Source organism: Pseudopodoces humilis, chromosome 27 (assembly GCF_049639895.1).
Source record: "Pseudopodoces humilis isolate 2021_Gansu_Grassland_sample_001 chromosome 27, ASM4963989v1, whole genome shotgun sequence".
Lineage (NCBI taxonomy): Eukaryota > Metazoa > Chordata > Aves > Passeriformes > Paridae > Pseudopodoces > Pseudopodoces humilis.
In genome coordinates, this window is record NC_142226.1 from 5,747,488 (window position 1) to 5,758,397 (window position 10,910).

Sequence of the window (10,910 nt, forward strand, 5' to 3'; positions counted from 1 at the left end):
GGGCAGGACAAGGACAAGGACACCAACCACCCAGGCAGAGCTGGCCCAGTCGAGCAGGGCTGTATCTTACACACGTACATAAATACAGTTCAGGGGGAGGAAACACCCAGCTGCTCTCCAGAGGGTCCCACACTGATCGTGCCCGTGGGATCCTTCGTGGACCATGTTCAGGCCTCCTCGGGAGGAAGGTGGGGTGGTCCCCCAGTGATGGAGAGGTTGATGCTCATCCCTCACACCAGCAGCTGGAGCACAGAGGCGCTTGGGGTGCAGCGTGGGTGAGGTCTGGGGTCTCCTGCCCCGGTGTGGGGACGCTGGCACGGTGTCCTCATCCTGCCCCATGGCACCTCTGTCCCTCACAGCACCTGGATGTCCCAGATCTGTGTGGCTCTTTCATCAGCCATGTCCCAAACGATGGCGTGGTCCCGGTCGTAGCTTTGGCCGCCTGCAGAGCGAGGGAAAGGTTTGGGGAAGGCAAACCCCACTCCTGACGGTGCTGAAGGGGTGGGCGCCCCATGGCATGGCCAAACACCCCACTTTTGGGCATCCCTGGGAAAGCAGCCTCTGTACAGGGCTGAGGCCTCACCCTTGACATCGAGGATCATGTCCTCGAACATCTGGCTGTGGATCCGTCCCCGAGAATCGACGCTCCAGGTCTGACGCGGCATCCGTGTCTCGGACCACAGCACAGCCTTCGCGCCCTTCCCGGCCGGCCCGATGACCTGCAGGCTCATGCTGGGGGCCACCTGCAAGGGACACAGAGGGAGGGATTTCCCTGCAAACTCAGCTGGTTCCGTGGTGGAATGTGGGATGAGCAGGGAGACCCCTCAGTGAGAGGTGGGGGTGATGAGGGTGACAAAAACTCCACAGGGAATGCAGAGATGGCCTCACATCTGCAGGGGAGATTCAGGCAGGAGAATCACCAGATCTCTGGGGACCAGGCTGGGATCAGAGGCTGGGAAAAGCTGTTACAAAGCCTGGAAGATGGCTGTGGGGTGGGGAGGAGTCCTGCCAGAGGCTGCCCTGGTCCCCTCGGTGGCGCTGGCTGTCACACCTGAGCTCTGACCTGGTTTTTGATCAGCCCGTCCTCGTAGTACCAGACAGAGCTGCTCTGCTCGCTCAGGCTGGAGACCACCACCCGCCCCGCCTTCATGTCCTCCACATCGTCAGGGACCGAGAGGAAGAGCTCCAGCTTCCTGCTCCTGATGCGGAAATAAATCCGTCTCTGCAACGAGAGGAACCTGGCGTTTGCACCCCAAACCCTGCTGCCTGCACCTCCAGGACCTCACCTGGCTGGGCCTTTGGGAAGGGAGGGAGGATCCTGGACCCCTGGGGGGTTGTCCCCATTGTCCTCCCCCCAGGAGATGCCCAGGTGTCCCCAGGGCGATGTGACCGTGACCTGTCCCTGGTAGCTGGCACGGGCACGGCTCACCACGCTGGATTTTACGAGGCAGCTGCCCACGGGGAGCGTTTCGCCACAAAGGCGGCCACTCCCAGGGTGGGGGACAGGAATGCGGGGTGACGGCGGCACCTTTCCCGTGTCACAGCTGTAGGCTGCTGCTCTCCAGCTCCCCCAGCCCACCCCGAGAGGGCTGCCAGCTCCACCTCCACGCCAGCCTCGTGTCCCAGGGTTTTGGGGATCACCTCAAGCCAGGTGACGCTCACCTGGCGGATGGGGTAGAGGGACCCCACGTGCTGGAGCCCGCTGTAGGTCAGCCAGTTGGTGATTTCGGTGCAGTCCAGCAGCCACTGCCGCCCTCGGAAGTCACCGTGCTCGCACAGCACCCAGCTGTGGGGACAGGACGGGTCACCCCGGGCGGGCAGGGGACACCCGCCGGCCACTGGGGGACCAGGGCTCACTTACATCCCTCCCTTGACCCGCACCGACAGCACGTGGTTGTTGAAACCCTCGGCCTGGAGACTCCGCACCTCGGAGTTCAGCTCGATCTCCTTCCCCTCGAAACATTCCAGCCCGTGCAGGAAGATGGAGGGCTCCGAGAAAAACTGGGATCGGAGAGGGCAGGGGGAGAGGAATGAGAGCTCCAGGGAGGAGCAGAACTCCCGTGAGAGGGGAAAAACATTCGGGAAGGGAAGGGAAGGGAAGGGAAGGGAAGGGAAGGGAAGGGAAGGGAAGGGAAGGGAAGGGAAGGGAAGGGAAGGGAAGGGAAGGGAAGGGAAGGGAAGGGAAGGGAAGGGAAGGGAAGGGAAGGGAAGGGAAGGGAAGGGAAGGGAAGGGAAGGGAAGGGAAGGGAAAATAAGGAAAGTTCACCAGTGGAACTTTCTTCAGAGAGCGGATGGCGGTGGAGCAGAGGCAGCCCATGGCACCAAGCGTGGGGTACTCGCCCTCGGACAGCACGTGCTGCTCCCCCGCAAAGTCCTGCCCGTCAAACAGGATCCAGCTGGTGGGGAGGAGCATTCCCGGTCTGACAGAGCCACCGTGGTGGGCATCCATCCCTCCTGTGACCCGCAGCACCCCCATCCTGACCACCCTCTGGGGTTGCCCAGGGTGTTGTCCTGTCCCCATCCCGCACGGGACACCCTACCTGCCCCCACGGACTCTGCAGGAGCGTGGGATGAAGGCTTCGGGCAGGGCCTCCTGGTCCTCCTCAAAGGCAACCTGATCCCCCAAGAAGTCGGGCTCTGAGAAAAGCAGGATCTGGGGAGGGGGAGCACAGGGGCTCGGTGAGGGGGCAAAGCATCACCTCCACCCCACAAGGGGCTGCATCCCCCTCCCCATCCAGCACCCCTGACCTTGGAGACGAAGTGGAGGTTGTGTTCCCTGACCTGGAAGCAAACAGAGCGGAGCTGGTGGGTGTCCGGCTGTGACCCCCACCAGCCCTGGGGGTCCCACGAGGAGGGGGTGTCCCCTCACCTGCAGGATGGGCTGTGCCGAGGCGATGTGACAGTCGGTGGCCCCCCAGTCCTCGCAGTTGCGGTACACCCCCTTCTCCAGGATGTACTGCTCGCCAGAGTAGTTGGGGCCCTCGTAGGCCACCCAGCTGTGGGGAGGAGGTGGGAGCTGCCTCATTCCCTCCCCGGGCCCCCCTGCTCCATCCCCACGCTCACACACACCCCACACTCACACTCCCACACTCCACACTCACACTCACACTCACACTCCGCTCAGCACGTGGATGGACTGGGTGACGCTGCCGTAGCCGGCCAGCCGCGTGTCGGGGATCGCCTCGCTCAGCTCCACGCTCGCGCCCTCCTCGAAGTCCATGGCCTCAAACAGGACCAGGGCCGGGTCAGAGAAGTCCTGCGGGGACAAGGAGCCCCCCAAGCCCCAGGGTCTGTCAGGGGCAGGGGCTGTGGGTGGGACACATGCACAGCCGGGCTCCTGCCTGGCCTCGAGCACCCCGGGGAGGGTGGGAGCAGCTGCCGAGCCTTTGCTCAGACAGGTTTGGGGGATCTCAGCTGCCTGGCACAGGCAGGGAAGGCTCCCTTTGGGGGTGCCCAGCTCTCTCTGCCCACACCAAACCCATTCCCAAGAGATTCCCGTCCCTGCCCTCACCGTCCGGATCAGCCGTAGGGACACCAGCTCCCTGCTGTAGCCGCCCCACTGCCTCCAGTCCTGGTACTCCCCTTCCTCCAGCAGGTACTGGTGGCCACGGAAACCTTCCTTCTCGTAGCCAACCCAGCTGTGGGACAGGCAGACACGGGCAGTGAGGACTCCAGAGGATTTCCACGTGCTGGCCCACGGGGACACCATGCACAGCCTCTCTCCCAGGTGACCCACATCCATCCCACAGCCCTTCCCAGGGGTGAGCATCACCTTTCCAGGCTGCTCAGGCCGGGATGCCAGCCCTGCCCTCCCCGTGCCACTCACCAGCCGCCCAGGACACGCAGGGAGCCCACGGTGGGCAGCGCTGGCTCGGCCAGGCGCTTCAGGTCGTAGATGTCTCTGCTGATGGTGAAGCTGCGGCCCTGGAAAGCTGCAGCCTCGTAGATCAGCACCTGGGACGGGTGAGAAAGGTGAGAAAGGTGGGGTGAGGATGGTCCCACAGCCATCCCAGCCCGTGATTCCTGGGAGCTGCCCCAGAGCTCACCTGTGGCTCTCCAGGTCTCTCCACGATGGGGCAGCCCTGGAAGGAGAAGGAGCCCCAGTGAGGGTGTGGTGGCAGGAGGGGACATTGCAGGGACACCTGCTGCCATCCTTTAATAAAGCCCGAGCTGTTTTTTGGGTCATTTTCATTCAAGAAGCTCTTTTGGAGCTTTACCTCACCCCTAAGCCACAGGAGCACTTTCCAAAGTCACTCTTGGCCTGTTTCCCACACCGTGATCTCACTGATGGCAACCACGAGCTGCCAGAACTCACTCACACCTGGATACCCCTGGAACCCTGGAACCACTCCCAGGAGCCAGCACTCACCAGCCTGATGGGATGCATGGAGCAGATGGACGGGTCCTTTGCTCCCCAAGCCTTTAAATTGGGGTACCCGCCCGGCTCCAGGACGTAGGGATCATCATCAAAGAACGGCTTGGAGTAAAGCAGCCACCTGGGGAAGGAGGGGAAGGCATCACACCCTACTCCCATCTGCGCTGGAGCCCTCCTGGCAGCCCCCAGCCGCTCACAGGCCCGAGTGGACGATGATGGAGGCGGCAGCGAGCGCCTGTCCCTGCTCTCTGGTGTCCTCGGCCGAGCCGCTGAACCTCAGCCGGGCTCCTTCGCCGTTCTCCTCCGCGAAGAGGCTGATCTCGGGGGTGCGGTAATCCTGGGGGAACAGCGGCGTTCCGGGCTCCGGCCCCTCTGCTTGGAGGGCTCGGGGAGGCTCCGGGGGGGTCCCGCACTCACCCGCACCACCCTCTTGAAGGAGCCGATGTGGAAGGGGCGGCCCCCGCGCTCCCCGCTCGCCCCGTACGCCGTCCAGGGGTTGTCGATCTCCACGTCCCCCTCGGCCAGGACGCATTTGCGCCCGCGGAACCTCGGCTTCTCGTACATCACCCACCTGGGAGCGGGGCGGGGGGAAATCCAGCGTTACCCGCGGCCCTGCGCTGTCCCCGGGGTAATTAGCGCGCTGCCACCGCCGCGGTAATTAGCGCCGGCAGGACGGTGGCTCCCGGAACCCGGGATGCGACCTGGCCACATCCCCGGCACGGGGAACGAGTCCCAGCCCTCCCTCGGTGTCCTCGCCCCGCCGCTGTCCCTACCCGCCCCGGATGACTCGGATGGAGATGGTGTGTGAGAGCTCCCAGGACGTGGCGTCGGGAACATCGTCCCAGATGTCGCGTTTGTGCCCCGCGAAGCCGGCACCGGAGTACAGGATCATCTGCGAAGGGGAGATGTGGGGAGAAGTGCTGCCACACCTCGCCGTGCCCAGCCCGGCCCCAGCGCCCTCCCTGTACCTTGCCAGGCCTGGTGTTGATCTTCTCCATTCCCTCCTTATCCTCCTGCTGGGAAGAGCCGAGGGGACGGGCGGGTGAGGAGCACGCAGCGACATCGGCTGCTGCAGCCATCTCCCTGCAGCCCGAGGGAGCCGCAGCCTCGCGTCTGGCGTCTGCCAGGCCCTCCCATCGCCCCGAGCAGCCACACCTCGAGCGTTCCTGCCCTGCTGGGGTTCAGCCTCCCGTCTGCCCCCGACCCTCCTCTCACCTGCCCGGGACCTTCCCAGCAGCCGTGGTGGCACCCTCCCATCACTTGACCTCGTACCCACCCCATCCCAGTATCCTCCCATCACCCATCCCAGTATCCTCCCATTACCCATCCCAGTATCCTCTCATCACCTATCCCTGTATCCTCTCATCACCTATCCCAGTATCCTCTCATCACCTATCCCAGTATCCTCTCATCACCTATCCCATTATCCTCTCATCACCTATCCCAGTATCCTCTCATCTCCCATCCCAGTATCCTCTCATCACCTATCCCAGTATCTGCACTTTCACCCCGTGGCCTCTCTGACAGGGAGCACGAGCCGTGTGTTGGGAACAGGGAAGGAGGCCCCAGGGCTCAGCCCCCACCCCTTCCCACACTCCCGGGCAAGGAGCGCATTCCCCAGGGCTCCGTGTTGGAGTCACTCACCAGGACGTGGTCGAGGCTCAGGGTCACGGTGCTCTCCGGCTCCTCGGTGGCAGGAGGGACAGAGCCAGAACTCAGGGCTTCCAGCATGGCCATCTCGGGGCTGGAATGGCCACCAGGGCTCAGCCCATTGTGGTCCCCGAGGCAGGGTAAGTCTGTGGCCCCGTTGCTGTCGGGCAGCTCGAGCAGGGCGGCGCTGGGGGACACGAAGCGGCTGTAGAGCACACTCTTGTCCAGGCGGGAGTAGGGCTTGCCCTCGTCAGCTCCAGCTGCCCGCTGCTCCAAAAAGTGGGAGAGCAGTGCCATGCCCTTGAGGACGTTCCCTCGGAAGAGCACACTCCGCTCGGGCGGGCCGTCCCTGGGCACCCCACGGAGGGTCCCCGCTGCCGCCCGCTCCTCGGGGCTCAGGTAGGGGTTCTCGATCTCCTCCTCTTCCTCGGGGGTCTCCTCGGGCCGCCCCGCCGGGCCCCGCGCCAGCAGCTCCCGCAGAGCCTCGGGCAGGGACACGGGGGCTCGGGGGGCCACGCGGTCCTCGTGGATGGGGGGCAGAGCCGCACAGCGACCCAGCGCCGACGGCCGGGGCTGCCGCGGGGCCTTGGGCGCCTTCCGCATCTCCGAGGGCTCCATGTTGCGCAGCGTGTCCACGAAGATCTCCATGTCCACCAGCAGCTCGGGGTCCTCCTCGGCCGCATCCGGGGGGCTCTCGGCTGGGGGCTCAGGGGCTGGGGGCTCGGTGGGGGGCTCTGCGATGCTCTCAGGCTCTTGGGCTGTGCTCTGGGGGTCTCCCGTGGTCTCATCTCCGTCCAACTCAATCTCAGCCGATGCTGCTGTTTCGGATGAAGGCTCTGGACCATCGCTCACCTCTGAGGGGGGGTTCTCGGGGGTGCTGCCGGCTCCCGGGGGGCTCTCTGTCCTCGGTGGTGTGGCTGAAATGGTGCCATCCACGTCCGCCACGCTTCCCTCGCCTGCGCCAGCCGGCTCAGCCTGGCTAGCGGCACCAGCCGAGGGACCCTGCGGGGAGCTGGTCAGACTGGTTTGTGGGTCCCCGGGCCCGGCTCCCGCAGCTGCGCTCACCGGCGCGGGTTCGGCTTGTGCCGAGTCCTTCTCCTCGGGGGATCCCTCGGCCCGGGAGCTCTCCCTGCCCGCTGCGGCCGCGGCGGAGCCGCTGCCGTCCTGCCCGGGGCGGGCCCGCTGCGGCGAGGCCGCGGTGGTCCCGGCAGTGCCGTGTGTCCCGTTCGGAGCCCCCCGTCCCTCCGCCCTGCCCGTCCGCAGCACCGTCACCTGCCTGGCCCTGGGCACGGCGGGGACGCGGCCGGGCTTGGCGGCGCTCGGGGCATCGGGAGCGTCGCAGGGAGCCCCCGCGGGACGCTCGGCGGGCCGGGTGGGCAGGAGGGTGCCGTGCACGTAGCTCTCCCTGTGCACCTCGCGGGGGGCAGCCCCCGGGATGGGGGAGCCGTCACGGCCGGGCCCCCCCTTCCCCCGCTCGTCCTGGCGCCGGGGCCCCTGCGCCGGGGAATAAACCTGCGAGAAGATGGGGCCGTGCGCCGTGAAGTCCTTGAGGAGGCTGACTGAGGACGAGTGCTCCCGGCGGGTCGGGGCGGCGGGGCTGGAGCCCGTCTTCTCCACGATCTCCCTCTCCCAGGCCTGCAGCAGGAGGGACACGCGGGAGGGGCTCCCGTCCCGGCCCCGCTCGCTCCCGGGGCTCTCCAGGCGCCGCGACACCAGCGAGACCTTCTGGAAGCGGGACCTGCCCTCGGGAGCGCCCGAGGCTCCCTGCTTCATGCTGAGCTCCGCGCTGGAGATGAAGCCCCTGCTCTTGGTGTGCCGGAACGGCGGATCCATGCCGGGACACCGGGCAGGGAATGCCGCGGTCCTGGAAGTCCCCGCGCTGCCGGGCTCAGCCCCCGCGGCCGCCACGCTGGGGCTGGCAGAGCTGCAGGGAGAGAAGGAGTCTCTGGTAGAGCTGAGAACAACCACCCCGCGGGGAGCAGCCCCACAGCAGGCCTTTAAACCCCACAGACCTCCCTCTGATCCTGCGGGACGTTTTGGGAGGATCCCGTGAGCACGGGAGGCGCTGATGCCATCCATGCTGGCACACACGGGGGACACCGTGGGTCCCTCTGCCCGGCCATGCCGGGTCCAGCAGGGCTGCTGGGAGCACCGCGGTGGGCTGCGGGGCTCAGGTGAGCCTGGCGGGGCTCAGGTGAGCCTGGCGGGGCTCAGGTGAGTGTGCAGGATGCGTGCCGTGCCCCGAGCTGTGCCGTGCCCCAAACGTGGGATGAGTCAGGCGGGCAGCAGGGCTGCGCCGAGTCAGCAAATGCAGCAAACAAACAAACCCAGAAAACAACAGGGAAGCTGCTCCGTGGGGGAAAGGGCCTGGCTGGGATCGGGACCAGGGCTGGGGCAGCCGCGGGGCGCACAGGAGGAGGTGGAGACCTGAGCAGCATCATCCCTTGACTCTTCCCTGTGGCTGTGTGGCAAAGGTGGGATTGCTCCGTCCACCTCTGCAGCTCCACTGGCAGGAGAAAACGAACTGGAATAATCGTCCAGCGTTCACCCCCTGATCTGAGATTGTTCCCAGCAGGCGGCTCCTCGTCCCAGGGTGCTGCAGGGCATCTCTGTGGCCCCGGGGCTCAGGGCAGGGGACAGGGACACTTGTACCACCTCGGCTCGGGGGGATGCCAGCGCAGGCGTCCCTGTGCTGTGGCCACAGGCCTGCCCCAGAAGGGTTTTATTGCTGGGTTTGGGACTGGGAAGCAGCTGACACAGCAGGTGCTGGGGAGGGAGCTGAAAGCGCACCCACATCCCAGTATCTCCCAGTTAGGAGCTGCTCGGTGTCACTGCCCAGCTGTGGGGACAATGGCGGGGATGGAGATTTGAAAGTCCCCATCTGGGAATGGGGACACGTCGCTGCACAAGTCCCAGGGCTGCTTTCCCTGGGGGACACCTCGGGAGAGAACCTCAGCCCACACCAGGCAGGTGGGATGAATCCAGCACTGGCAGGTTGGGTTTCCCCAGTCCTCAAGGGGAGCAGGGGGCCGGGGGCAGGCAGGGAAGGGCTGGGTACAGGCAGCCTCCTGCCCCTTCTGCCAGCCCGCCACGCGCCCTCCAGATCCTGCTCTCCCCGGCCCAGCAGGTCTTTCCAGAACAGATAGGAAGAGTTTGTGTCATTTTTCCGGAAGGTGATGAGACCTTGTCTGAGACAGCCAGCACCGCTCGAGGCTGGGATCAGCCTGGGTGGGGCTGTACAGCCACATGGGCAAATCCACAGCTGGATCCCCGGGGTCACAGCTGGATCCCCAGGGCCACAGCTGGATCCCCAGGGTCATGGCATCCACCAGTGGAAGAGGGATGTATGCACTGGCCGTGCCCACGGCTGCAGGACAGCACAGGGACAGGGATGCTCTGGGGTGCTCACTCAGCATCCTGCCTCTCACCTGGAGCTGCATTTCCAAAGATCTCCAGGTCTGTCTTTCCCATCCCATCCCATCCCATCCCATCCCATCCCATCCCATCCCATCACATCCCATCCCATCCCATCACATCCCATCCCTGCAGCTGGATCCAGCACCTGGTGCCACCTTGGGCCCCACAGATCCTGGGCAAGGAGCTCACCCCCAGCCCTGCACCCCATTTTCTGCTAAAATAATTCCCACTGCAGCAATGGGTGAAGCTCATGAGGGCACGAGGATGCAAGGACAAGAGGACAAGACCCTGCAGCTCCCTGGCTGCCGCTGCCGGCCATCCCCACCTGCCCGGACGTGCCAAGCTGCATTCAGCGCTGTTGCCACACCGGGGCACCCAGCGCGGCTCTAATTAATCCCCTTTGGCCAAGCCAAGCCAACCCGCTGACCTCGTTTGCTGCCTCCCGTCACCCCAAAGGGTCTCCCGGCACCCAAGTCAAAGGCGCGAGGTGTTGTTTAATATTCAGGAGAGACGGAGGGGCCGAGGGCAGCAGCTGCGGCTGCCTTTGAGCCGGTGACCACGGATTAAGCGGAGCCTCCGGCCACGTTGGGTTGAGCTCTGTCACCGCGGGGTGAGAGCGGACCTGCCGCCTTCAGGAGAATCAGGGATCTGGGGCGGGTGGCTGCTGAGGTTCGTGGGGAGGGCAGGGGAGCCCCCGTCCCCCCTCGCTGCCCCTGCCTCCGCCTCAGAGCCGGGTCCGGCCGTGTGCCCGGCACGGAGGGGGACAGGGGTGACAGGGGAGCCCCGCTGTCCCCTGAGCCCGGGCCGTGAGGCCAGCAGGTGTGGAGGAGCCCCGGCTCACTCTGCACCTCTCGGGATGCGCTGCGGTGGCAGGAGTTGGATTACAACCCCGGCAGCCCCCCAGATTCAGGGACTGAAGGTGAGAGGGTCAGAGCTGGGCACAGCCCCCACCTCCCGGCCCCATCCCCCCTCCGTGGCCAGTGCTGATCCTGGGGAAGCAGGGACCCATCCCAGCACCCGCCAAGCCGGGGCTCGGCTCCAAGCACCGAGCAGCCCCCGTGGGTGGCAGCGGGACGGGAGCACCGGTGCTCGCCTGCCCCAGCACCACGGAGCCCCGTCCCTGCCAGCACCCCCGGCAGCCGGGCCGGGCCGGGCAGCGCCCCGAGCCCCGGGGTCCCCGCCCTGCACCCCCGCCTACCTGCCGGCCGAGGGTCCCCCCGCTCCTGCCGGGGCCAGCGGGGTCCGTGGCGGGCCGTGCCGCGCTGCCGGTGCTGCTCTCTGCACACCGCACAGCTGGGCGGACCGGCAGAGTCACCCTGAGCACCCAGCCCTGAGCACCCAGCCCTGAGCAGAGCACCCAGCCCTGAGCACCCAGCCCTGGCGCAGCGGAGGTTTGGCATTCCTCAGGTGCTGACAGCCGGGGAGCCGGTCAGGCTGGTTCCAGACCCGGCTCCCCCGTTTCCTCCGA

At 66.2% G+C, this 10,910-nt stretch overlaps 1 protein-coding gene across 1 annotated transcript; it reads right to left on the reverse strand.

Annotated features, from left to right (window-relative positions):
- Positions 1 to 105: 105 nt before the first annotated feature.
- On the reverse strand, positions 106 to 7,913 carry CRYBG2 (crystallin beta-gamma domain containing 2). The gene is made up of 19 exons (XM_088067313.1): positions 6,020 to 7,913; positions 5,344 to 5,391; positions 5,149 to 5,267; positions 4,793 to 4,946; positions 4,573 to 4,712; positions 4,370 to 4,496; positions 4,047 to 4,082; positions 3,827 to 3,954; positions 3,512 to 3,638; positions 3,114 to 3,256; positions 2,870 to 2,996; positions 2,749 to 2,781; positions 2,541 to 2,653; positions 2,267 to 2,396; positions 1,862 to 2,001; positions 1,663 to 1,786; positions 1,064 to 1,222; positions 584 to 743; positions 106 to 442 (listed from the first exon to the last, which is right to left on the reverse strand). The coding sequence occupies exons 1-19, from the start codon at positions 7,856 to 7,858 to the stop codon at positions 354 to 356; spliced, it is 3,936 nt and encodes a 1,311-aa protein (XP_087923439.1). The 5' UTR covers positions 7,859 to 7,913; the 3' UTR covers positions 106 to 353.
- Between the last annotated feature and the right edge of the window lie 2,997 nt (positions 7,914 to 10,910).